This window comes from Rhinoderma darwinii, chromosome 1, assembly GCF_050947455.1.
Source record: "Rhinoderma darwinii isolate aRhiDar2 chromosome 1, aRhiDar2.hap1, whole genome shotgun sequence".
Classification (NCBI taxonomy): Eukaryota; Metazoa; Chordata; class Amphibia; order Anura; family Rhinodermatidae; genus Rhinoderma; species Rhinoderma darwinii.
Window position 1 is genome coordinate 420,632,451 of NC_134687.1, and position 27,105 is coordinate 420,659,555.

A 27,105-nucleotide genomic window follows, 5' to 3' on the forward strand; every position below is an offset into this window, starting at 1 on the left:
AGAGGTTAGCGTCAAGAAACGTCGGTTGACAAAGCCACCACGTCAGCATACTAACAACGGTGCGGCCAGTCCAGAGTGACAAGGATTGACGGAATCCTCTTGACCCTGATCCTCTTGAGGAGCCTAGGAAAACAGACAGTGGGGAAACATGTAACTCAAGCTGAAGTGATCCAACATAGCCCCCAGTGTCGACCAGGTACGCCTCGGGATCCTGAGATGAAGAAAAGGACCTGGCAATTGAGATTGAGACACTGGAAAAATGAGAGACAAGTCAGCTGGACCTTTTTTTTTTTTAATAAAGCACCCAGGCTCAGGTGTTTCGGTTTCCAATAAAAAATAAATATTTATAAACAAAGACATGAGTTCAAGAACGACAATGTTTAAAACTTTCAGAAAACACATGCCTGTTAAGTAAAAACCATGAAAACTTATTACAAGAAAACATTAAACTTGTAACGTGTGTTGCTCCCCCCCTTCGGTAAATCTATTTACATAGGGATCAAAGTAACTTCTCCGTCTGTTCATCAGAAAATTAAACAAGTGGCGTACAATAGTTTAGTCTCCTCTGGCAATGAGATCCTCAATATAAGCGTCCAACTCATCGTCTGTATTTATATCAATATCCTAGAGAGAAGTAAAGAAGTTGACAAATTGACATCTGGAAGGTGAAAAATATTTTTTTTACAATTGTAATATTTTATCTCTGAAGAATTGAAGAATGAATTAAAGGGTAACTAAACGTTCAACAAACTTTTGACATATAGTGAAATATCAGAAATTTTTATTGGTGGGGGTCCGAGCACTGAGACCCCCCCCCAGCAACTCGCTAAAACAAAGTGGCAGAAGCGCTTGTGTGAGCGTGGAGCCAATTAGTTTGTGTTCGGCTTTTTCCGTAAATCAATGTAGCGGTGTACGGACTCAATAGAAAGTCTATGAGCCCGTACTTTCTGGAAAAATCCGAACAGAAACAAAGCGGCTCAGCGCTCACACGATCGCTTCTGCAGCTTAGTTTTAGCGATTGGTGGGGGTCTCAGTGCTCGGACCCCCACCAAACAAAACTTCTGACATGTCACTATGACATGTCAGAAGTTTGTTGAACGTTTAGTTATCCTTTAAGTAAATACATTTATTTTGTACTGTGAGCATTATTTTTCCATAAAAACTTCTAGTGATCCTGAACAAGTCTCCCCCTCATAGGGTATTCAAAAATAGGTAAACCAGATAACCCCTTTAACCTATGCTTGAAGTAGCTCTTTAAGCACAAATAAAGCGCTCTCTTAAAACCCAAAAAGAGAAACACCATGGATTAGAAAACCTTACCTCTTGAACTTTCTGTAACAGAGACACAATATTGGTCCTTAATTTCTGCAGCTTCTCTTCAGACTCTTTGCATTTCTTTTCTGCATTGCGCTGCATCTCTTCACAAGCTTTTGCCCGGAGGTCAGCACGGCTCTGGTATGAATTGCACAAGTTCTGCAAGCCCACTTCATACTGCTTGAAGTATTCCTTCTAAAAACAGAAAGGATAGAAATCAGATCTACCAGTACACCTCTCGAATGCAATTTTGTTTTATTCTTTTTGGTGATCTACTACATACATAACTTAAAGAAAAAATAAATACTTAGGCTCGGTTCTAATACCAGTTCAGTACCTCCGTTGGAATTTCCATCGCTTTTGACGGCAAGAAAAATGCAGCATGCAGTGGCTGTCAAAATGATAGAAACTGACAGATTCCAAAATAAGTCAAAAGGCCCCATCAAAGAGGGTTTGTCTCTATTGTATGTAGGATCGGTCACAGCGTCAGAGCTTCTGATATAACAAAGCCATGATGATAGTGTGAACATAGCCTTAGCTGCATTAGTGTAAAATATTATTCCGAACATTGGTAAAAATTTTACTTACAAAGTATTGTAGTCTAGCTACACTATTGTAGACTGAAAAAGGCCTTCCTGCCCCCTCTGCTGTTCAGCTAATGAATGTACATCCTTAATTTAACCGGTTAAGGACTAGGCTGTTTTACAGCTAAATGACCAGAGCAAATTTCACAATTTTGCTATGCGCTTCTTTAGATGACTATAACTCAGCAGGTGAATAAAGTTCATCTTTGAATTTTACACTCTTTTTAAAGGACAGATAGGGCTTTGTTTTAGTGGCATTTGTCAGTATATATAATTTTTTTTTTTTCACTAAAGTGGGCAAAATTGGAAAAAAATGCAAGAATTTAACAATTGCGTCGGTTTATGCTAGCATTTTTCACACACGGTATGAACCACGGCCAAAATTAATCTCCTTTCACATTCTTCCACTTCTCCCGTGCATGGGGATACCAAATATGTGAGCCTTATTCACTGTGCGGGCATGTGCCAGGGCTTGGCATAAAAGGAGGCTTTTTGGCCTTTTCGGTCCAGGAATTTTGCATTTGATTTTAGAGCCGCATACTGTTTTCTGGGGGGCCTAATGCTGCTGAAACATTAGAAACACCCCATAAATGACTTCATTCACACAAGTAGACCCCACAAGGTTTCCTTCAAGGGGTTTATCATATTTTTAGCAAGTCCAGTTTTCTTCTGAAAGTTTCTTGAATAAGATGGAACAAAATAAAATCAGCACTTTTTTAGCAAATGCGTCAGTTTAGGCTAGTATTTTTCACACACGGTATAGACCACGGAGAAAATTCATCTCCTTTCACGTTCTTCCACTTCTCCCGTGCATGGGGATACCAAATATGTGTGCCTTATTCACTGTGCGGGCATGTGCCAGGGCTTGGCATAAAAGGAGGCTTTTTGGCCTTTTCGGTCCAGGAATTTTGCATTTGATTTTAGAGCCGCATACTGTTTTCTGGGGGGCCTAATGCTGCTGAAACATTAGAAACACCCCATAAATGACTTCATTCACACAAGTAGACCCCACAAGGTTTCCTTCAAGGGGTTTATCATATTTTTAGCAAGTCCAGTTTTCTTCTGAAAGTTTCTTGAATAAGATGGAACAAAATAAAATCAGCACTTTTTTAGCAAATGCGTCAGTTTAGGCTAGTATTTTTCACACACGGTATAGACCACGGACAAAATTCATCTCCTTTCACGTTCTTCCACTTCTCCCGTGCATGGGGATACCAAATATGTGTGCCTTATTCACTGTGCGGGCATGTGCCAGGGCTTGGCATAAAAGGAGGCTTTTTGGTCCAGGAATTCTGCATTTGATTTTAGAGCCGCATACTGTTTTCTGGGGGGCCTAATGCTGCTGAAACATTAGAAACACCCCATAAATGACTTCATTCACACAAGTAGACCCCACAAGGTTTCCTTCAAGGGGTTTATCATATTTTTAGCAAGTCCAGTTTTCTTCTGAAAGTTTCTTGAATAAGATGGATCAAAATAAAATTAGCAATTTTTTAGCAAATGCGTCAGTTTATACCAGCATTTTTCACACACGGCATAGACCACGGTCAAAATTAATCTCCGTTCACATTCTGCCACTTCTCCCGTGCACGGGGATACCAAATATGTGGGCCTTATTATCACATAGAGATGTAGGAGGGCGGAGGATAGAAGAAGATTATTTCACAAATCGCTTTTTTTCAAAGCTGGTTTTACAAAACTCAACAGAGTTTCTATAACACTTCCAAAATATCTGCTCTTAAAGCAGAAATCCCAAAATATTCATCTATAATGGGAATTTATTTTTTGGGGTTTTCTAAAATAAGTAATTTCAGGTTAATGCAAATGGAGCTCTCCAGCAGATGAACTTTAGAAAACATCAAACATGACATCCACCCCCCACCCATTCCCTCCCTCACCCTTGGACTAAAATCAGGGGAAAAATAAAAACGTAATGTAGGGCAAATATATTTTCAACAAATTAACTAAAATCTAATAATTCAGAACAGTGTGGTATTTTTTAAAACATGGCTCAATGCACAGGCCTGGTTGTGAGGGACATGAGGGACAGAAATATCGGGAATCTTTGCGGTGCCCGTCTTTTCTGCAGACGCGGCACTTTTTCTGGGGGTTGCTTCTGGTTGCTGTTGGGGGAATCCGACTGATGAAGTGTCTTTCAGTCAGTCGCGTGACATCCTCAGACTGGGGGCATTCTCGGGTGTCCTGAACATCAAAAATGAGGCCTTCAATAATTTTTTCCTGGAAATCCAGGTATGTGTCTCTGCCTCTGTTTTTTTTATAGAGCACAAATGAGTTGTGGATGGCCACCTGTAACAAATAAATGGCCACTTTTTTGTACCAGGTTTTAGTTTTGCGTTTTACTAAATAGGGCTGTAAAACCTGGTCGCTTAAATCCACCCCCCCCCCCATGTACTTGTTATATTCGGACACGCTCACTGGTTTGTGCTTGTCCGATGTTGCCCCTCTTTCCCTCACTGCCACTGTTCCTGCGGTATGAATCGTGCTTAGCACATACACATCTTTGCGATCCCTGAACTTGACCGCCAGCAATTCTTCAGATGCATAAGCACAGGAGTCCCCCTTTACCATGCGCTTCCCCACTAATTGCTGTGGAAAACCAATTCGGTTTTTGCGCATGGTACCACATGCCCCAGTCCTTGCAGCATGCAAATGCCTAAACAGGGGCACACTAGAATAAAAATTATCACAGTACAGGTGGTACCCCTTGTGAAGCAGAGGCTGCATTATCTCCCACACGATCTTACTGCTGGTGGAAAGATCAGGGGGGCATCCAGGAACATTTATTGTGCGGTCCCGCCCTTCATAAATCCTGAAGGCGGTGGTATATCCTGACCCGCTTTCACACAATTTGTTGAGCTTAACGCCATATCTTGCCCTTTTGGAAGGTAGATATTGGCGAAAGCTAAGTCTGCCATGAAAGTTGAGGAGGGATTCGTCCACACTTACATTCTGCTCAGGGGTGTAGAGTTGCAGAAATAAATTATTCAGGGAATTTATTAGCGGTCTTATTTTGAACAACCGATCCCGGTTTGCATCGGTACTTGGGGGGGCCTGTGCGTTGTCATTGAAGTGGAGGAACCTCATTATTGTCTCATAACGAGACCTGGGCATTACTGCAGAATATACTGGGGTGGCTTGGGCGGGTCTTGTTGACCAGTAAGACCTAATGGAGGGCTTTTTGACAATACCCATATTTAGGGTGAGCCCCAAAAAAATTTTTAATTCCTGCAAATTGGTGGGCGTCCAATCTCTGGCATGGGTGGATGAAGGTTTCTGCCTTATATATTGCGTGGCATATAAATTTGTTTCGTGGACAATCTGATTTAGGATGTCGTCCGTTATAAATAAATGGAAGTAATCCATTTGGACAAAATTTGTATTGTCCACGGTTATGTCAGGAGTGGCCGTAAATCCGTGGATTCTAGGCCCAAAAGATGGGGCAGGTGCCCATACAAGAGCCTGGACTGGAGGGACCAGGCTGTCCCGTGCTACAGCGCTACTTGGCCCTGCGCTTTCATGTTCTGCAGTTTCGACTGCATCAGGGACAACGTCCCCTGAAGATGAACCTGAAGTGACGCTGTCATCGTCACTACCTAAAACAGGTTCCATCTCGGACGCCATCTCTGATGCGGTCTCCGACTCAGACCACAGCATGGCGTATGCCTCCTCGGCGCTAAACAACTTCCTCGCCATAACGTAACTAACACTAACACTAACTAAACAAATTTTTTTTTTTTAATTTTTTTTATAAAACACACAAACTAACTGCTATATATATCTACACTACCGCTAACAAAAAAATAAACCGCTATTGCTATATATATTATATATATGTGGATATATATATAATTATATACTCCCTACCTGCCTATTCTAATAGAATAAAAGAAAGAAAGGTAGATAGATAGAAAAAAAGATAGATGGATAGATAGATTGTATAGATAGATAGAAATCTATCTATACAGAGAATGTTTTAGTGTAACTGTATTTTTTTTCACTGTATTCTTCTGGCAGCAATTCTCTCGAGTCTCTTCTTCTCCTCAAACTGAAACAATGTTTGAGGAGAAGAAAAGAGGCAGGAGATTTACTGCCAGAAAAGTCAAAATAAAACAAATGTGGTTGCTGTGATAGGTTTTCACAGCGACCACATGATCAGGGACCATCAGATTGGTCCCTGATACTCTGCCCAGTGCCCAGAGCTGTTGGTAACAGCGAGGGCACAGGGCTGTGTGCACGCGATCGCGTGCACACTGTTTTCTATGCAGAAATGCATGTGATCGCTGTGATTGGTTGTCACAGCGATCACATGTTCAGGGGCCAAAAGATTGACCCCTGACATTCTGCCCAGTGCCCATGGCTGTTAGTAACAGCCAGGGCACAGAGCTGTGTGCACGCGATCGCGCGTGCACAGTCTCTGAAGTGCGGCCGTATATATACTATACGCCGGACTTTAGAGACCCTGACTGCTGGCCGTATATTTACGGCCAGCGGTCGGGAACCTGTTAAAGGGACCTGGTTACTTGATTTTAGGGCACTAAATCACCAGCATGTTATACTGCTGGGGTTAGGTGTCCCACACATGCACAAAATCTTTTTAAAAATCCCCGCAATTCCAGGAGCTGCACAGACTCCACAATAGCAAAATGGTAAGACATTTGTAATAAAGACTGTTTAGAAAGCTGCTTAACTTTGCATTTAGGAAGCAAATGCACAATGAACAAAACTTAGTGCAAAGATGGACAAAGCCTTTACGTTAGAACCAAAATAAAAACCAAACAATAAAAATGTAATTAAAAAAAGGTTTCATTTTTTTGTCAATTTCTTTTCCTCACTCACCAGTGGAAAAGCTATAAGATCCTCTGCATTCATTGCACTCAGTTCACTCTTGGTTATAGGAAAATTCGGTGGTAAAAAATACCTTAAGCAGTTCCTAAAATAGAGAGACATTGCATTACATCATATTGCATGAAAAACGAATTCCTGCATTAAAAACTCCTTTACCAACATAATAAAATCACTTGATGACTGTAGATTAGCACTCCGTTACACTTATGGGTGCCTTCATGCAAGTTTGACTCGCAGAACATTTTAGCTACAAATATGAATTGTATGCATTTTTTGCACAAGTCCCAAGCAGAGCCTAAAGGGGGTTTAACACTGGGCGATTATCGGGCAGACCAGCGTTCATAAAATAATCGTGGTCGATAATTGCCCTGTGTAAGCAGAGCAATGATCAGCAATTGAACGAGCAAACGCTCGATCATCTGCTGGTCGTATCGTTTTAATAAAGTGAAATATCATCGTTGTCGGCAGCAATTCTCCCTGTGTAAACAGGGAGACGCGCTGCAGACATGATAATAACGTATGGGGACGAGCAATCGGAGTAACAACCGCTCGTCCCCATCCATAGCAGATGTCTCGTTGATTGGCGCTCGCTGCACTGGCCGAATATTGGCAGGTGTAAAAGGCCCTTAAGGCCCACAACACCTTCTAACAATAAAAGTTTTATATGTGCAGAGTTCATACATGCCACCTTTGCCTAGGTTTACATGCAGATATCACAAAAGCCACAAAACTGGAGAGTTGACATTTTGGCGTAGGTGGCGATTAGATAGGAAACTGCTCCACTTAACCTCTCTCACTGGTAAGAGAGGTGATAATATGAAATTCCTGTATACCTCGTGGAATCACTTGTACAGGGAAAGAGATGACAGTGACAGGCTGTAATCCTTCTTCCTGCTGCAGAACATAGAACCAGGAATTAAAAGTTTTCACCCTGCTCCCCATGTTCAAACAAGTGTTGCTCCACCAATACTGCACCCAGAGCTTTGATCCTGGTAGAATTTAAAAGCTTTAAAAAGATTCAAAGCTCTAAGCTCTAGACCTTATATTCCCGACCAGCGGTTAAAATTTGCATCTGTGTTCATTTAACCCTTTTACTGCCAATGACAGATGTCATCATTTTAAAGTACAAATAATATATCAGCTTACCGGAGTACTTGTGTAAGTTGTTCCACAGGAGCAAGGCAGGCACTGGGCTCTGTTGTATCTGGCTCTATTCGGGTGTTATCAGAGGTAGAAGGCTCAGCCTGCTGCGTATCAGGTGTCTGTCTTTCTGGTGATGGTGGCCGCATGAGTCTCACATCATCACTATCTTTTTCAACCCTAAAATCACACATTATGTGAGGTACTGAATTCGTAATAGTGAATATGAATAAAAGCAGGAAATCTCTTTTCATTATATCAAATCTCTCAATATCTATTCAATTATATTCGAACAGTGACAAGTTTAATTTAAGAAATTTGGGAAGAAATAATTAATCAGAGGCCTGAAAAAAGGGACCCACATACCTTTACCACTTAAAGGAACACTAATGATACAAAACGTACAAAAACTTTTTAAAAATCCCTCCTCCCTTTACTGCCTTCTTCTCTATGTGTTCTAGGAGAACAGACAAATTTTCGTTCTCGTCAAAATCCTGTGTCTGGCTGAAAGACAACTGGCTGCAGCAGGAGCTTCTCCCCTCTGCAGTGGGACACTCCGATAGTTAAGCCCCATCCGCTTTCTCAGGGGGAAATTAACCCTTGTGTTCTTTGCAGGATTTCTTCAAGACTGTTTGTTTTAGGGGGCGTGGCCTAGCAGCAGATGTAAGAGGAAGTGTGTGGCTGGAGCTCCTGCTGTATCCATCCTGAAAGTACTGATTATCCCTGAATTACCCGGTAATATTCACCGATGTGGAGGCTGGAGGAGTCGGTACCGCTTAATACAGCTGCAATGACCCGTTCTAAGAAACAAAAAACGCCGCTGGCGAGTCCGGGGCCGAGAAGACAAGATGGCGCCGAGGAGACTGAATGCAGGAGCAGGCACATGAGGTCTGAAGCAGCAGACAGGCTGGAGAGATTTGCAAGAACCCCTCGTGCGAGCGGATCTGCAGGAGGCAAGACGCCGGTGGCTGGATGTGGGAAGGCAGACAGCATGGCCTCAGGTTCCAGATACTCCGTGCTGGGAGAAGACTCGGTGAGTGAGGAGGAAGAGCGGGGGAGTCAGCGGCGGGACAGGCGTGTTGAGGAAGATGGAGGCAGAACGCATAGCAGGAGAGACCAGGTGAAGGAGCCTTCCCTCACAGATATATTCGATGCGGTGAAGCAGAATTCCTCAATTTTATCTATGCTGACCGGGCAGGTGGGAAACCTGAAGGAAGATATTCTGCTGTTACGTAATGATTTACAGAAAGTGGCAGAAAGAACCACAGTTATTGAGGGGAGAGTGTCTGAAGTGGAAGATGTTCTGCCGGAGCTCAGGCGGGATGTGCAGTCTCAGTCCTTGGCGGTGGTTGCCCTGCAGGCTAAGGCGGATGATTTAGAAAATCGGCTACGCAAAAACAACGTGCGTTTGGTCGGAGTGCCGGAAAAAACGGAGGGCAATAACTCGGATGAGTTTTTTGAAAAATGGCTGCTGGAGCAGTTTGGCCGGGAAGAGTTGTCTCCTTTATATGCTGTTGAAAGAGCGCACAGAGTACCTACCAGACCGGGACCACCGGGGAGGCCCCCCAAGACCGGTCTTAGTGAAGCTGTTGCACTACAAGGACTGAGATAATATACTGAAGAAGGCAAGGGAACGGCAGGATATTTCCATCAATGGCGCCAAAATATCCTTTTATCCGGATTTCTCCGCGGATGTACAGAGGAAGCGGCTGCAATATTGGGATGTAAAGAAACGTCTGAGGAACTTGTCCATACCGTACTCCATGATGTATCCGGCTAAATTGCGGGTGGTTGCTTTTGGGACTGCTTCATTCTTTGAGAACCCCAGAGAGGCTGCAAGATGGCTGGATAGCAATGAGGCACGGCTGCGGAGACCGGCTGGAGAAGATGCGTGAAAGCCCGCCTGGGCGGCGAAGTCTGGAGCCATGTTGCCGTTTGCGGGACTGTAGCATATTATATGTTCTTATGCAGTTCTCCGAAGTGTGTGTGAACACCCTTGTCTGAAACACAGCAGGGTGGTATCCTTTTAACAAGAATGGCCGCACTTGACGGCAATGTTATTGTGGGATTGTTACTGGGTACCTAATGTATCTGTAATTCTGCTGATTGTGTGGGATTGTTTAATACATGCGAATAGCAGTGGGAGCCAGCGCTCACTGGAAGTGGTGAGAAAGTTAAATGGTTCAAAGAGAGATGCCAATAGGGCATGTTAAAAGTTCGCACTATGGTGCGTTTCTGCTGGATAGGAGAGACAGTACATGTCGCTCTGACCCTTTTCGGAGGGAAGGTTTTGTTGGGGGGGGGGGGGGGGGAGGGGAGGGGAGGAGGGAGGGAACGAACGCACGGCCTAATATCTTGACTGGAGCAGGCTGGAGTGGTAACAGATTTCTTAAAGATATGGCGCCTGATGGGATCGGTTAAATGTCTATCCTGGAATGTCCAGGGAATACAGGAAGCTAGGAAACGACAGGCAATCTTTAACTGGGTTAAACAGCAAAATGCCCTGATAGTGGGGCTGCAAGAAACGCATCTGACTAGAGAATCTGTGTCCTTACTGCAGAGAGTGTGGATCGCACATGGGTTTCATTCCTTTCATACGACTTATTCTAGGGGGGTGAGTTTGCTGATACACAGGAGTCCTCCCTTTGTCTGTCACTCGTCTTTCTCTGATGAGGAGGGGAGATATGTGGGAGTGCACTGTACTATATATCACTGGGAGTGTATTCTAGTAGTGCTGTATATCCCTCCGCCTTATTCTAGCACTGTACTTAAACGAGTTACGGAGAAACTCTCCAGGTGGCCTGAGGTAACGCTAATCGTGATGGGGGATTTTAATGCAGTGATGTCTGAAGGGTTGGATAGGTTTCATAGGGGAGGGCAAAGGGGAGACCTGACTGCCTTTGGAAGATTAATGGAGGAATTGGGTCTGCTGGATATTTGGAGAGATAAACATCCAGGGGTGAGGCAGTACTCGTGTGCATCATCCACATTTCAGTCACTTTCGCAAATAGACTTGGTAGCATGCTCAGCTTCAGCAGTGCCGTACATAGCGCAAATTGAATACCTACAGAGGGCGTTGTCAGACCACTCTCCGCTGGAAGTGGGTGTAAGGCCTACCAGGAACCCCGGGAATTGGAAGCTGAATGCGTTTTGGCTAAGATTGATGGATGGCGGGGAAATACGGGACTTGATAAAAGAATATTTCAATTTTAATACCGAGTCAGTGCCGCGAGGAGTGTTATGGGATGCCATGAAAGCCTGGTTGAGAGGAGTATTCATTCAACATATTAAACGAATTAAAACTAAATCTAGGCAATTGGGAGAAAGTTTAGAGGATCGGGTGACAGAGTACTTTGCAGGATAGTTTTGACAGAGGTAAACTACCAGACTCCCTATATGAGGCTACGATAGTGGTTCTCCCAAAAGTGGGGAAAGACAGTCAATTACCGGAGTCCTACAGACCAATATCCTTGTTGACATCGGATGTCAAGATTTTGGCAAAGATATTGGCACTGCGGCTGAACAGGGTGGTACAGCATGTTGTGCATGAAGACCAATCGGGGTTCATGCCCTCCAAATCGACAGCGGTCAACCTCAGGCGGCTGTTTTTAAATCTTCAGGCGACACCGGATGATCAAGGAGGAAGGGCGGTGCTAACGTTAGACGCCGCAAAAGCGTTCGACTGCGTAGAATGGGGGTACCTATGGCGGGTAATAGAAAAGATGGGATTCGGCCCTAACTTCGTGAAGTGGGTACAGTTGTTGTATGTGGCCCCTACAGCCCGCATACGGGTGAATGGTGCAATGTCCGAGAGATTTTCACTGGCCCGGGGTACGCGCCAGGGGTGCCCACTGTCACCATTGCTATTCGCCTTGGCGGTAGAGCCACTGGCGTGCCTCATAAGACAGGAGGAGCGTAGAAGAGGCTTGCAATATGGGGAAATGGAGGAAAAAATTTCACTATATGCAGATGATATTTTAATATATATGACAGACACTGAGAATACTCTGAAGGTAGTAATGGATACGATCACAAGGTTTGGGGAATTCTTGGGATTAAATATTAACTGGACCAAGTCTGCTCTGATGCCACTTGACACGGTGAATATTGTAGATACTGGAGTGGGACCCAGGATTCCGATAGTCTCTGAATTTACGTACCTAGGGGTTAAGGTGACGGCTAGGGTCCAAGACTATATGTCTTTGAATGTTTTACCACTGCTGCTCAAGGTGAAACATAAGGTGGACACCTGGAACAGGCTCCCGCTCTCTGCTCTGGGGAGGACTAATCTAATCAAGATGATCCTTATGAAGAATATATAAAACTTGAGGCATAACTCCCCAGTATGGATACCTAAGCACTGGTTCAGACGATTGCACAATCTCTTTCGGGATCTGGTCTGGAAAAAAGGGGTTCCAAGGATTAAATTGGAGAAATTGCAATTGCCTAAAGACGAAGGGGGGGGGGGGGGGGGGGTCGCGCTGCCAAATGCCTGGATATATTACCTGGCTGCCCAGAGCCAACAGTTTAAGGCGTGGGAGGACACAGAGACATGGGGCTCCAGTGCACGTTTATTGTCATATTTGGGGGGAGGACTTAATCCACTAGAGCAGGGGTCGGGAACCTATGGCTCGCGAGCCAGATATGGCTCTTTTGATGGCCGTATCTGGCTCGCAGACAGGGCTCCTACCCAGTGGCGTAACTACCGCGGTAGCAGCAGTAGCGGCTGCTACGGGGCCCGGGGCTTGAGGGGGCCCGTGCCGCCAGCCGACACGCCCTCCCAAATGCCCGGTGGCGCCGCTAGCAGCCGTTATGGCTGCTACAGGGGTAGCACCGCTACTGTGGGGCCCGCGCCGCCGAGCCTTACACAGGCACTCTCATGCCTGTAGGTGTCGCTAGCACCGGAGGGGGCCCCGATGCTAGCGGCAGCCAAATACATGTATTAGCGCTGAATGGCCGGGCATGTTCCGTGCCTGACCATCCAGTGCCTTACAATGACACTGATTGGCTAGCGGCGCGATGACATCATCGCGCCGCTTCCATGCTTGGAAGGTGCTGATTGGCGGGGCAAGTCATTCTGCCCCGCCAATCAGCGTCATTGAAGGACGCTCATTCAGCTCCTGCAGACATGCTCAGAAGAGAGCATGTCTGCATCGCCAGTGAACAGCGTGGGAACCGGAGAATGTGAGTATGTCAACTTTATATATTTTTTTCCTCAGAAAAATGTGAATGGCATTATCTATAGTGGGGGGGGGGGGTCTATCTACAGGGGGGGGGTCGTCTTTATGTGGGCTATTATATATAGGGGGGTCTATATGTGGGGCAGTAGCTACAGGGGGGTCTATATGTGGGGCAGTAGCTACAGGGGGGTCTATATGTGGGGGTGTGGGCCACTATCTACAGGGGGGTCTATATGTGGGGCAGTATATGTGAGACACTATACAGGGGTGGGCTATATGTAGAGCACTATCTATAGGGGAGCTATTTTTTAGGGTACTTTCTATAGGGGTGGGCTATGTATGGGACACTATATACAGGGGTGGGTTACCTGTGGGGCACTAGCAACAGGGTGGCTATATGTAGTGCACAGTCTACAGGGGTGGGCTATATGTGGGACAATATCTACAGAGGTGGGCTATACGTGGAGCACTAACTATAGGGGAAGCTATATGTAGGGCAGCACGGTGGCTCAGTGGTTAGCACTATTGCCTTGCAGCTCTGGAGTCCATATGTGGGCACTATCTACAGGGGCTTCTATGTAGGTCACTATCTACAGGGGGCACTATCTACAGGGGGCACGGTGTGTGTGTGTGTGTGTGTGTGTGTGTGTGTGTGTGTGTGTGTGTGTGTGTGTGTGTGTGTGAGAGACAGTTATATTTAGATGTGTTGAGAATTGTAACTTTGTTTACAGGTGCAGAAATGTTTTAAAAGTGAGAAGCTGAAGACATCTAAACGGAAAACTGCAGAAGTGGGTCATGGCCGGGAGAAATCCATCATAGATGTCTGAACCGGAGGGAGAAGAAAAGAACTAGAATCTGAGACGTCACCGGTGAGTCACTTAATGTAAATGTTTATTCTGCCTCTAATCAGTAATGTAGTCACTGTATGATCTGCAGCGAGATGATGGTGGTATGTTTTTTTTTGTGAAACCGCATCTCCCAGCATATCCTTATCATTGTTTCGGCCATGCTGGGAGCTGTAGTTTTACGCCGTACAAACCTATGCGCAGTGGCGTAAATACCGCTATAGCAGCCGTAGCGACATCTACGGGGCCTGCAGCATGAGGGGGCCTGTGCCACCCGCCGGCACGGCCCCTCCCATGGCCGCAGGCTCCGCTAGCAGCCGCTATGGCTGCTACAGCGCGACACCACTGAACGGGTTGTTCCTACAAAAGACATGCATCCCCTATCCACAGGACAGGGGATACATGTGGGATCGCTGGGACGCCCAGCGATGAGGAGCACGGGGGACCGAAAGTCCCCCCTAAGTTCTCCATGACAAACCTCGGACTTCCGGTGTCTGTGTCGGCAGCTCCATGGAAAGGACTTGCGCACCGGTCGTGCTTGTGCGCATGCGTGACCAGCGCTCCTTTCATTTTTATTGAACTGCGCAGACGCCGGAAGTCAGAGGTTAGTCATGGAGAACTTCGGGGGACTTTCGGTCCCCCGTTCTCCTTATCGCTGCCAGCGATCACACATGTATCCCCTATCCTGTGGATAGGGGATGCATGTCTTTTGTAGGACAAACTATAGGCCGTTTTTTTTTGGGGGGGGTCTGTATGGCGTAATCTACAGAGGGGGCTGTATGGCGTTATCTACAGGGGGGTCTGTATGGCGTTATCTACAGGGGGGTCTGTATGGCGTTATCTACAGGGGGGTCTGTATGGCGTTATCTACAGGAGGGTTCTGTATGGCGTTATCTACAGGTGGGGCTGTATGGCGTTATCTACAGGGGGGCTGTATGGCGTTATCTACAGAGGGGGCTGTATGGCGTTATCTACAGAGGGGGCTGTATGGCGTTATCTACAGGGGGCTGTGTATTGTGCTATCTATAGGGGGCGCTGTGTGGTGGAATCTATAGGGAGGCACTATCTACAAGGGGGGGGGGGGGGTTGTGTGATACCCAGCAGAGGGGGGGGGCCCCAGTCAAAAGTTTGCTATGGGGCCCAGTCTTTCCTAGTTACGCCCCTGCTCCTACCTGTCTATGGGAAGGATGCATGCACCGCGCTCCATCAGCCCGTGCACCGCGCTCCATCAGGCCGCGGTGCACGCTGATATTGGTAGTTCTTTGATGGCCTGATAAGCATTGGCGGCAGTGGTGAGCGACAGGGAGCATGAACTACATTTCCCATAACTCCCTGCATAGCCGCGCCGTCTGCAAGCACGCACCTGCGTCCCCTAGTGAAGCGGCATCTGCCTCCTCCCTTGTGTCTCCCTTGGACGTTCCAGAAACCCCTGGCTGTGCTGCTGCTTTGAATGTGAACATTATAACATGGAAATTGTTACACAGCCTCATGGTCAGCAGCAGTGAGCTGCATCAATAAAGGGGCTGTGTAATACAGTGTGTCCCACCAACCCCCCCTTCCCACTTCACCCCTGAAAATAATCCCACATAATCCATTATATAGCCCCCCCCCAAAAAAAAAAAAAAAAAATATGGCCTTAAAAAACATCTGCCACCCATATTACACTCTTGGGGGCTTTAAATTAATCTCTTGTGGGCATAAGAAACTGATTTAAAGGACCACTATCAGGGCAAAGATCTGTCAATGGCCCTTTAAACATATTGTACGGCTCTCGCAGAATTATATTTCAAAATATGTGGCGTTTACGGCTCTCTTAGCCAAAAAGGTTCCTGACCCCTGCACTAGAGGGTCTGGAAGCACATACATTTAAGAGATTGGCGAGTGCTAAACCAACATTACTCCTGATACATAAAATATGGTGGCAATGCAAACAGATCCTGGGAGTGGGAATGTGTACCAAATATACTCCCCTATGGCATAATCCGGTCTTGTGGGAATTATACCAATTAGAGGGCATGCAAAAATGGGAATCGGCAGGGGTTAGGCGATTACAACACCTGTATGATGATAACGGGCTGAGATCATTTCAGCAGTTGAAAGACCTATTTCCACTAGAGCACAATATGTTTTACCAATATTTGCAGATCCGTCATGCCCTACAGGCGCAGGCGCATGTAGTGGACCTGACGGTCTGTGCTCTTGGGGTCCTAGAGTATGTGGGACAGGCTGACACGACCAAAGGCCTGATCTCAATGGCGTACAGGAGCTTACTGTCCAAACACCTGGGAAACCCAATGGTGCTGGTAAAAGCGAAACGGGAACAGGATGTCGGTCCATTGACCGAGGAGGAGTGGGAAGAGATATTAGCGTCCACATGTCAATTATCGCTCAGTCTGGCGCAGAGGAGATCACAACTCTTCCTGATACATAGAGTGTACCGCACCCCGTGGGCATTAAAACAGATGGGTATTAGAACTGATGCTAAATGTCCTAGGTGCACGGAGGAGAAGGCGGACATATTGCATATGTTTTGGTCATGTGAGGCCCTGAGGACCCTATGGGGGGAAATATTGGACCTGATAAAGCAGGTGTATGGTCGGGAATTGGCGGCAGACCCTAAAGTTATGTTGTTGGGAGCGGTGGGAGAATTGGAGAGTGACAGAACGGCAAGCCTGGCAATTGCCAAGATATTATATCAAACGAGGAAATGCATTCCTAAACACTGGCTGGACGCGGAGCCACCAGGGATGAGGGAAATTGTAGGAATGTTGAATTATAATATCCTAATGGAGCATAAGATATTTTCTAAAAGGGGCACGGAAAAAAAAATTCTGAAACAATGGAGCAGATGGTTGGCCTGTCCTGAGGTGCTGTCACCTGAACTGAGCAGACTAAGGGCGAGAGTCGTCTGAGGAACTGGGGGTGATAGAGTCTGGAGCAAAGAAGGGGTGGTGGGGAACCTTGATAAGAGAAATGTGCTCTGACCAGGAATGGTAATAGAAACAAAGGGCGGAGATATAGTGGGGGGCTGTGCGGGGAGGGGGGGGGGAAGTTGGGGATTTCCTGATATGCTGTAACTATTGTATACGATGTTGGAAAATTGTAATGTGAATGTTAATGTGTTATTTCATTTCTGTGTTCGTATCAATAAAATCGGATTGATTTAAAAAAAAAAAAAAAACAAAAAAAAAAACTGTTTTAGGAACATACAAAAATTCCTGCAGACTGACAAACAGAGGGGGCAAGTTTATCTACGGTGTACTTTTATCATTTATTTCAAGTTTTAATGTTTCTTATAACTCTGCTGAACACTTCATCATCAGAAAAAAAAAAGTAATAGTTATAAAAGGCTTGGTAGGAATTATTGTGGCTCAGGAAACCTCTTCAAAAGTGCTGCTGCAAAGTTCTTAAACTCAACGTTAATCACAGCGTATCCTCAGTGTAAATCCTTGCAGCACAATGTTTGTTTATTATAATTGATCCAGATGGTAAAATCAAAAATGTAATACATTTTATCTATCTATCTATCTATCCCTATGCTCAATCCTTAAAAATTTTCTGTACTGAGAGCTGTTATAGGACACAGTACCATCGATCACGAGGAGTAGTGTCTGTTGGCACATAATCAAACTTCACTTTCCAGCGAACACCGCGTTTTCCAGCCTCTACAACAGTGACACGTCCTGTGAACCACTCCTTGTTTACACGTACTTCCACATGCAAGCCTTTATCTGCAAGAAAAGGATCAGTGTATAGGTTAAAGTCTGCAGACAGACCGTGCCCCTAAACAGATCAAACTTAGCCAAGGTAAAATAAATTTCCCCCTAAGATATTTGGTCTAAACGAAGATGCCATTAAGGTGGCCATACACAAAGCGGAAAGTCAGTGGGCTAGCGCTCTGGCCAGGGACTATGGCCCTGGGGAAGCTCTTGACGTCACTCTCTATATATGGACTATGATGTCAAAAGCTTTACAATGCTAGAATCCCCAGGAAGTGCACTGGCTGGGGACTACAGCCCTGGAGAAGCTCCTGACATCACTGTCCATATACGGGCAGTGATGTCCGGAGTTATCCGACGAATGTGTTTAAAAAGTATACCTGTGACGGGTGGCATCCGTCCCTCGTAGGCTGCCATGTATATATATAAAAAAAAAAAAAAAAAAAAAAGAAAGAAAAAGAAAACACACAACATGCAGCAGTATACTACACTATTCCATCCTGGAAATAAAGAAAAGGGTGCAGCAACATATTCCAGCCCGACGGAGACCAAAAGGACACTATTTTGGTCTCCGTCTGGCTAATGAAACCCTATTGACACGTTTATTGTGTACAATGGGAGCTTTCCAGACGTACACGATAAACAGGGCACAAATGTCATGTGCACAGGCCCGAATTCCCCTTTCCCTATTGATATAAACATGGGACTGAGCTGCATGTTAATGGTGGAGTTGAGCGGAATAACTTTTCGCCAAAAATGCATGGACACCTTTAGGTCTCCATCTATAACAAGCTGTGAGATTTTTCTTAAAGCGTTTCTAGGAAATGATTGTAGTGTTTTTTCCCAATGATTTAAAAAACAAAAACATGCAATCTTGATTCGTATTGTGTTAACAGGGTTTTTAAAATACCACTCACTGTAGCATCTGGAAAAATACCAGTGGCAAAAAAAAAAAATGAATATGTGTGATTGTATCCTGATACCTGATGTTTTTTTAACAATAGTACGTAAAATCAAAGCAACTGTTAACCAAATGGTCGAAAGATAAGTGTCACAATCACAACAATGGTAACAATGGTTAGAGTCAAAGACTAAAATAAAATTTTCATGAATGCAGACATAAAATACTTTACCCTGCACAGGAATAATGTATTCCTTCTCTTGTATGCTGGATTGTGTCTTGATACCACTCACTTAATTTTATCAATAAAATAAGTGGCCCAAATGTTGCCAAGAAAACTAAAAATTTTTAGAAACAGAATTCTCCTGAAATTATTTCAATGATGTTGCTTATTGACATATTTTTACTAGACAAATAGATAAAGGGGGGAGGGGAAGCAATAGTGTACATTTAAGGTCTCATCAATTACCTTTCTGTGCTGCTTTGGTGGATGCAATATCATCCACCTCTGGGCTGTCCAACTGCAATGATTGCAATGACACATTGGAGTCATGAGAGTCAGAGAGTGTATGCAGATCCTGCTAAAAAAATTGAAACCATGAAAATGAGCGTTTATGAATATTTAGCTTTTCTACTATGCGCTTTATACAGTATTCTTTTCAAATACAATAACTTGATTCTGTAATGTTCGTGTTTTAATAAACAAGGACGTTTTGAGTGGTAGCGCTGCTTTCTGATATGTAAATAAACAGTTTGACAAAATACAAGTCCTGTAAGCTGTTTTGTCAGAGGAGAGCTGTTGTGATAACCGGCAACACATTTTGGCGGCCCCTCCCCTCTCCATTCTAGGACCGCATGTGTCGGGAATTTTATGGACGGCTCTTTCCTATTAAGGCTGGGATCACACATTGCATTTTTGTACTGCTGGGGAGAAAAACGCATTTAAAAAATGCATGCGTGTAAAGGGGGGTTTAACACTGGGCGATTATCGGGCAGACAAGTGTTCATCTAACGCTTGTTGCCGATAATTGCCCTGTGTGAACAGGGTAGTGATCAGCAGATGAACGATCAAACGCTCAATCATCTACTGATCGGATCGTTTTAAAAAAGCAAAATATCGTTGTTGGCAGCACATCTCCCTGTGTAAACAGGGAGACGCGCTGCCGACACGATAATAATGTATGGGGACGAGCGATCCGAGTAATGACCGCTCGTCCACATCCGTGGCTCCGCGTGACAGGAACAAACAAGCGCAGATCAACGATATCTTGTTGATCAGCGCTCGCTGCATCGGCCTATTGTCGGCTGGTGTAAAAGGCCCTTAACTATGACTAGTAAATTTAAATCCAGATTACAGCTGAATCACTTGGGTAAAACACATGGGTAATTAAAAAACGCATTCTTTTTTTCAAGACGCGTTTTTCTCCCCAACGGTTCAAAAACGCAACATGTGACCCCAGCGTAAATTAATTGCTCACAGTCGTAAAGGAAGAAAATTCAATTCTATATATTTGATTGGGGTTTTTTCTGTACCTACGGAATGGATTCCCCAGATAAAAGGTGACACTTGCAGAAAGTTTTGCAACAAATCAGCTGGGTGTGAACATACCATACTAGGATACTTGATATATGCAATTCCCGAATACACAAGCAAACATTCATCAAAAGATGATATTGGAGAACGATATTGCTTTATCGCACTCACATCATATAACTGTTGTGTCATTTTGGATGTGGAATTTGAACTGAAATTCTGCAACAAAGTAAAGGTAAGTGCCAGTGGCGTAGCTATAGGGGTCGCAGCGGTCGCAATTGCGACCGGGCCCCTAAGCCTGGGGGGCCCACGGGCCCCCGTTGCCATACAGCATGTTTTCTAACTGAATCTTCTGTCCGTGAAGCCGGCACTTCCTGGTTACGGTCACATGGTACACTTAGTGTACCATGTGACCGTGTTGTCACGTGACACGGCTTTCAGACAGAGCAGAAGAGGCGGTGCGGAGGACTCCAGGTAAGCTGCAGTGTAATGTAATGTATATTGTAATGTAATGTGTTGTGTTGTAACGTTATGTATTGTAATGTAATGTGTTGTGATGCCTTGTAATGTATTGTGTTGTTTGCGGTGGAGAGGGGGGGGCGTTAAATCGCAGCCCCCCCCCCCCCCGTTCCTCCACCGCAAACTGCACAATACAACACAATACAGTATAGTACACACGAGTGTATGAGAGCGGGGCTGCGGCTGTGTAATACAGTCACTGCCCCGCTCCTGAGTCCTGACATCTGCGCGCAGTCAGGATGATGTGATGCGGCCGGCGCTGCACTAATGAGCGTCGGCACTGAAGACAGAACATGGCGGGCGCGCTACAAAACACCCCCATGTTCTGTCCTCAATGCCTGAACCGCCGCTCATTAGTGCAGCGCCGGCCGCATCTCCTCATGCTGACCGCGCGCGCACTTATATCAGGAGCGGGGCAATGGCTGTATTACACAGCCGCAGCCCTGCTCTATAACGGCGGAGATCAGAGAAACCGCTCATCTCCGCCGCTATTCTCCTGAATGCTGCGATCAAAGCTGACAGCAGCATTCAGCGGAAAATGAGAAGGGGGGATGCCCCTGGATCGCGTCACAGGGAATTCCTGTGACGCGATTAAGGGACATCCCATATATGGGCAGACAGCCCAGGGTCTATTGAAGGACCCCAGGGCTGTCCTACCATATTTCCTGTTGTTAGGGCATACTGAGGTATGTCCTAACAACTGCCTGTGTACTATCCGTACACAGGCTAATGTACTAGCATATAGCTATAAGCCAGTACATTGAAGTTTTAAAATAAAGTAAAAACAAAGTAATGTTAAAAAAAAAATACACATACACCTTTTTTATAATAAACATTAAAATAAGTCTCAATACATAAAACATACACATAATCGGTATTGGCGCGCCCGTAATAACCTGCACAACTATTTTTTTGCATCATTTATGATGTGTACTCTGTAAAAAAATAAAATAAAAATTGCTTTCTATCACTTAGGCCCCATTCACACGACCGTGCCCGCAATCACGGCACGCGATTGAGCACGGCCATGAGTGGCTCAACACAGGCAGGCAGGATGTAGCGAAATCATCGCGCCTGCCTGCGCTGAGTCACTCATAGTACACACCGGAGGAGGTGAAGGATCCTCCACTCAACGTGGGAACGGGGATAGGTAAGTAATTATGCACATATGGGGGCATTATACTGTATGGGGGGGCTGATATTGTGGGGGGGGGGCATTATACTGTATGGGGGGCTGATATGGGGAGCATTATACAGTATGGGGCTATTATGGGGGGCAGTATACGTTATGGGGCATTATACTGTGTGGGGGCTATTGGGCAAGGCATCTGGGCATAGGAGCGCGCAGGGGTCTGATGATGATGGTGGTGCTGGGGAGGGGTAGGGGGGCCCAAGCTGAATTCTTGCACCCGGGCCCATGAGCATTTAGCTACGCCCCTGGTAAGTGCGCTTTAAACAAACTCCATTCGCAAACAAATTTGAAACCACATCACACCCTATCTGCAGCAGATTTGCAATGGGTAAACTCCACGACAAATCTGCCATGACCGGATGCAAATTTTGTTGTTGATTTTCAGCCCAGTTTCGTAGCATATTTTACACCTAACCAGAAATGTAAAGCAAATGAAAAGCATTAACAATGTCTCTCTTTATTACCTTTACTTCCACTTCATTCAGATCTTTTTTCTCTCGTTTCACTTCCACTAGCTTTGTTCGTTTAGCCTTTTCGGGTTTCCGGGAGGAAACTGGCTCTTCCTCGTCATCATCATCATCAATTACTATCTGTTGTGAACTTCTCTTTCTCACACTGCTTACCTGAATTTGGAATCAAACCAATAATGAGCAACTACATAGTAAGAAAACGATATTTGCCGTTAGAGGATCACAATTTTTTTTCTTTTTTAATTGGCTTGTAAGAGGATCATTGATGGGGATAAAAAAGGTGGCGAAGAAAGGAAAAATAAAGAATTAATTTACCCGTTAATCATGGCAACAGCCTTGGTGCATTTGCTGTATGTATTTTAATGCACAAATCTAAGATTGGCTTATGAAATAAGAAGTATAAAGGGTCGATGCGTATTACGTGCGGTTTTGCAGCGCAGATTTGTGTGCGGAAAATCCGCAGCGTAATACAGTACCGGCATAGTCAATGAAATTCCAGGAAATCCCATGTAGATGCTGCAGTATTTTTCGAGACGGAAATTGACCTGCGGTGCGTATTTCAGAATCCGCAGCATGTCAATTTATCTTGCATTTCCGACTGCGAATTGTATCGGCCTAGTGCTGTGGAAAAATCGCACCAAAACCCGCAGAATGAAACTGTGCCAAAACGCATAAAAAAACGCACGATTAGGTAATTTCCTGCGTATTGCTGACGTTTTGGTGCGTATTTTCTGCAGCAAAATATGCAACATGTGAATGTAGCCTAAAACTTTCCCTTCTACTTCTCTCTTCTCCTTGGGATCCAGTCCTGGATTTGATTGAAGAAAAAAACAACTGCTGTTTACCGATCGCAAAAAAAAAAAAAAACTCACTCCACTCAATAAATCGATAAACTACTTGATTTTATTCCTTATGCCTAGTTAAATTCAGGTGTTTTCAGTTGTACATGCTATTCACAAATTCTAGACTTCCATCCATGTAAGGCAGCTTGCTTTTCTTTTTATGAATATGATACAGAAGTCACTGTACAGATAGGATATGTTCACACATTGCACGGGTGGTGCTCATCACAATAGCCACAGCATGTTAGTATACATGAAGTTTTCTTGTAACAACGGTCAACCAAGTTGTTTTTATCTACTTACAAGAGTAACTAACCTTTCATCAAACTTTCGATATGTCATAGAGACAAATCAGAAGTTTGGACCGGTGGGGTCAGGGTGCGGAGACTCCCAACGTCTCTAAAACTAAGGTGCAGAAGCGCTAAGCTGTGCACTCTGCCCCTTCGGCTGTGATCAGCGCTCATCGTCAGCCTGAAGACAGCTCACCTAGACGTTTCTAGGTAAACAGTCTTCAGCCTGACAGAGTGCTGATCACAGCCGAAGGGGCAGAGTGCACAGCTTAGCGCTTCTGCACCTTAGTTTTAGAGACAAAATTTTGGGTTTTCATTAACAATTAGCCATAATCTTAAACATTAACCACTTAACGCTCAGTGACGTACTATTCCGCACTCCATGACGGAATAGTACGTCACGGGAGTAACGGCCGTCCTCCCGACACATACAGGAGCTGTGACAGCTGCTGTCTCGTACCGCAGCTGCTGCAGCTCCTACAGCGGGGACCGATCGCAGTGTCCCCGCTGATTAACCCCTTTAAAGCAGCGTTCAATAGGGATCGCAGCTTTTTAGGGGTTAAGCTACCATCAACGGCCTGCTACACGATAGCGGCCGGCGATGGTGACTATGGCAACCGGACACCTAACAATGGCGTCCGGCTATGCCATCGACGGAAGCCTAGTGGGTCCTGACAAAGTCAGGACCCACTATGCTTGCTGTCAGTGAGTAGCTGACAGCTCTAATACACTGCACATGTAGTGCAGTGTATTAGAATAGCGATCAGGGCCTCCTGTCCTCAAGTCCCCTAGTGGGACAAAGTAGTAAGGTTAAAAAAAAGATGTGTAAAAATAAGAAAATAAAAGTTTTAAAATTGATAAAACTAAAAATCCCCCTTTTTCCCTCATCAGTCATTTATTATTAATAAAAATATATAAACAAACAAATAAACTATACATAATTGGTATCGCCGCGTCCGTAACGGCCTGAACTACAAAATTATTTTGTTATTTATCCCGCACGGTGAACGCCGTAAAATAAAATAATAATAAACCGAACCACAATCACAATTGTTTGGTCTCTTCACCTCCCAAAAAATGGAATAAAAAGATCAAAAAGTCGCATGTACCGAAAAATGGTCCTGATCGAAACTACAGTTCGTTACGCAAAAAATAAGTCCTCGCACAGATTTATTGATGGAAAAATAAAAAAGTTCTGGCTCTTAGAATAAGGTAACACAAAAAGTAAATGATTTTTTACAAAATGTATTTTATTGTGCAAACGCCATAAGAAAAAACTATAAACATCTGGTATCGCCGTAATCGTATCGCCCCGCAGTGAATAGGTCATTTATAGAGCACAGTGAACGCTGTAAAAAAAAATTTGAATAAAAAAACAATAGTAGAATTGCTGTTTTTTAGTCACCGCGCCACTTAAAAATAGAATAAAAACTGATCAAAAAGCCGCATGCACCCCAAGAAAACTACAATGACTTCCTCAAGGGGTCTAGTTTCCAAAATGGGGTCACTTTTTGGGGGTTTCCACTGTTTTGGCACCACAAGACCTCTTCAAACCAGACATGGTGCCTAAAATATATTCTAAAAAAAAGGAGGCCCCAAAATCCTCTAGGCGCTCCTTTGCTTCTGAGGCCTGTGCTTCAGTCCATAAGCGCACTAGGGCCACATGTGGGATATTTCTAAAAACTGCAGAATCTTGGCAATAAATATTGAGTTGCATTTCTCTGGTAAAACCTTCTGTGTTACAGAAAAAAAAAATGTATTACAAATGAATTTCGGCAAAAAAAATAACATTGAATGCTGTTTTGAATACTTTGAGGGGTGCCGTTTTTAATATGTTGTGATTTATGGGGTCTATCTAGTACATAAGGCCCTCAAAGCCGCTTTAGAACTGAACTGGTCCCTGTAAAAATAGCCTTTTGAAATTTTCTTGAAAATGTGATTAATTGCTGCTAAAGTTCTAAGCATTGTAACGTCCTAGAAAAATAAAGTTAAAAAAACTATGCAAATATAATGTAGACATATGGGAAATGTTAACTAGTAACTATTTTGTGTGGTATTACGATCTGTTTTACAAGCAGATACATTTAAAATTAGAAAAATCATAATTTTTGCAAATTTTCTCTAAATTTGTGTTTTTCACAAATAAGCAATGAATTTATTGACCACATTTTTCCACTAACATAAAGTACAATATGTCACGAGAAAACAATCTCAGAATCGCTTGGATAGGCAAAAGCATTCCAGAGTTATTACCACATAAATTGACACGTCATCGGTGCTAGAAAAGCCGGGATAGAGTATTTAAAAATCTGCCAACCTTTAGGGTTTTTTTACATGCAACAATGTCGAGAGTATACAAAGAATGGTGCGATAGAGGAAAAACATCCAGCGAAAGGTGATCCAGGGAACATAAACAACTCAGCGATGAAAGGGGACAGAGGAGGACGTCAAGAATAGTTCTGACAAAAGGATATGCAGGCAAGAAAGTTGCAGCCGCATACAACGCTATTGCTCCAGCTAACGTGTCCGAAAGCTCCACGCGTCGTTCCTTAGCACAGATGGGCTATAACAGCAGACGACCAGTTTGAGTGCCATTGGTGTTTAAGGGAAACAAAGAGGCGTGACTACAGTAGGCAAAAAGAGAGCAAAAATTTGATCACTGAGCAGTGGAAAAACTCCTGGTTAGATGAATCTAGATTTCTGTTGCACCATGCTAATGACAGGGTCAGAATTCGACACAAGGTGTCAACAGTTCAAGCTTGTGGAGGTGGCGTAATGGTTTGGGGAATCTTTCCTAGCACACACAATGTGTCCCGATACCTGTGGCTGACAAGTTCATCCCTTCATGGCAGCTATTTATCCTATGGCAGAGGACACTTTAGCAGCAACTGAAAAGTGTCCTGTCTGCCAAAATTCCTGCAGAACAATTTCAAAAACTGGTGGAATCTATGCCATGACGAATTACTACAGTTCTGAAGGCCAATGAGGTCCAGGACTAGATGGGTGTATCGGACAGCAGCTAGACGGGATGGAAGTGACTCAATAAAGTGCTAGTAGGTATCTGGAGTCATGCTGACTGCAGTGCATCCCTCGTTTGCTGGAGGGTGCGTGGGGGAGGATCCATAGAGCGAACAAGACGATCGAGGTGGTCCCACAGATGCTCAACTGGGCTCAAATCTGCTGAATTAGGGGGCCAGGGAAGTACTTGGTCATGCTTTTCCAACCACTGTCGGACATTTCTAGCCGTGTGACATGTCGCATTGTCTTGCTGGAATATTCCATCTGCCCCAGGGAAGACAAACAGCATGTATGGGTGGACGTGATCTGCAACGATGGATTCCCCAGAGCATAACGCTGCTGCCACAAGCTTGTGTTCTTCCAGCAATGGTTGCAGAGTGTTTGTTCTCTGACGTTTCTCACCTGACACGCCAAAGTCCATCCGTTCGATGAAGCAGAAAGCATGACTCATCGGAGAAGGCAACCCTTTGCCAATCATCGCTGGTCCAATTCCAATACTGCCGTGCAAATTGAAGCCGTTTTTCAGATGCACCTTTGTTAGCATAGGAGCAGTGACCATCCGTCTGCTTCGCAGCACCATACGCAGTAGGGTTCGCTGAACTGTTGTTTTAGACACACATCTGGTAGCCTCCTGGTTGATCTTTACGGTGAGCTGCTCCACTGTCAATTACAGCGTGATCTCGCAAGATTA

The 27,105-nt window shown here is 44.7% G+C and overlaps 1 protein-coding gene across 4 annotated transcripts in view; it reads right to left on the minus strand.

The window, feature by feature from the left end:
• Nucleotides 1–278: 278 nt before the first annotated feature.
• The window catches only part of MORC2 (MORC family CW-type zinc finger 2), a 147,898-nt gene continuing 121,071 nt past the window's right edge, over nt 279–27,105 (minus strand). For 3 of the 4 annotated variants that reach the window (XM_075829377.1, XM_075829367.1, XM_075829396.1), the window contains 7 exons: nt 22,259–22,417; nt 19,019–19,130; nt 17,519–17,660; nt 7,911–8,084; nt 6,756–6,849; nt 1,321–1,509; nt 279–624 (listed from right to left, as the gene is read on the minus strand). In XM_075829377.1, the coding sequence (XP_075685492.1) occupies nt 556–624; nt 1,321–1,509; nt 6,756–6,849; nt 7,911–8,084; nt 17,519–17,660; nt 19,019–19,130; nt 22,259–22,417 (939 nt within the window). In that variant the 3' untranslated portion in view covers nt 279–555. The remainder of the gene's footprint in view (nt 625–1,320; nt 1,510–6,755; nt 6,850–7,910; nt 8,085–17,518; nt 17,661–19,018; nt 19,131–22,258; nt 22,418–27,105) is intronic. The other variant, XM_075829387.1, reaches the window with a different exon arrangement.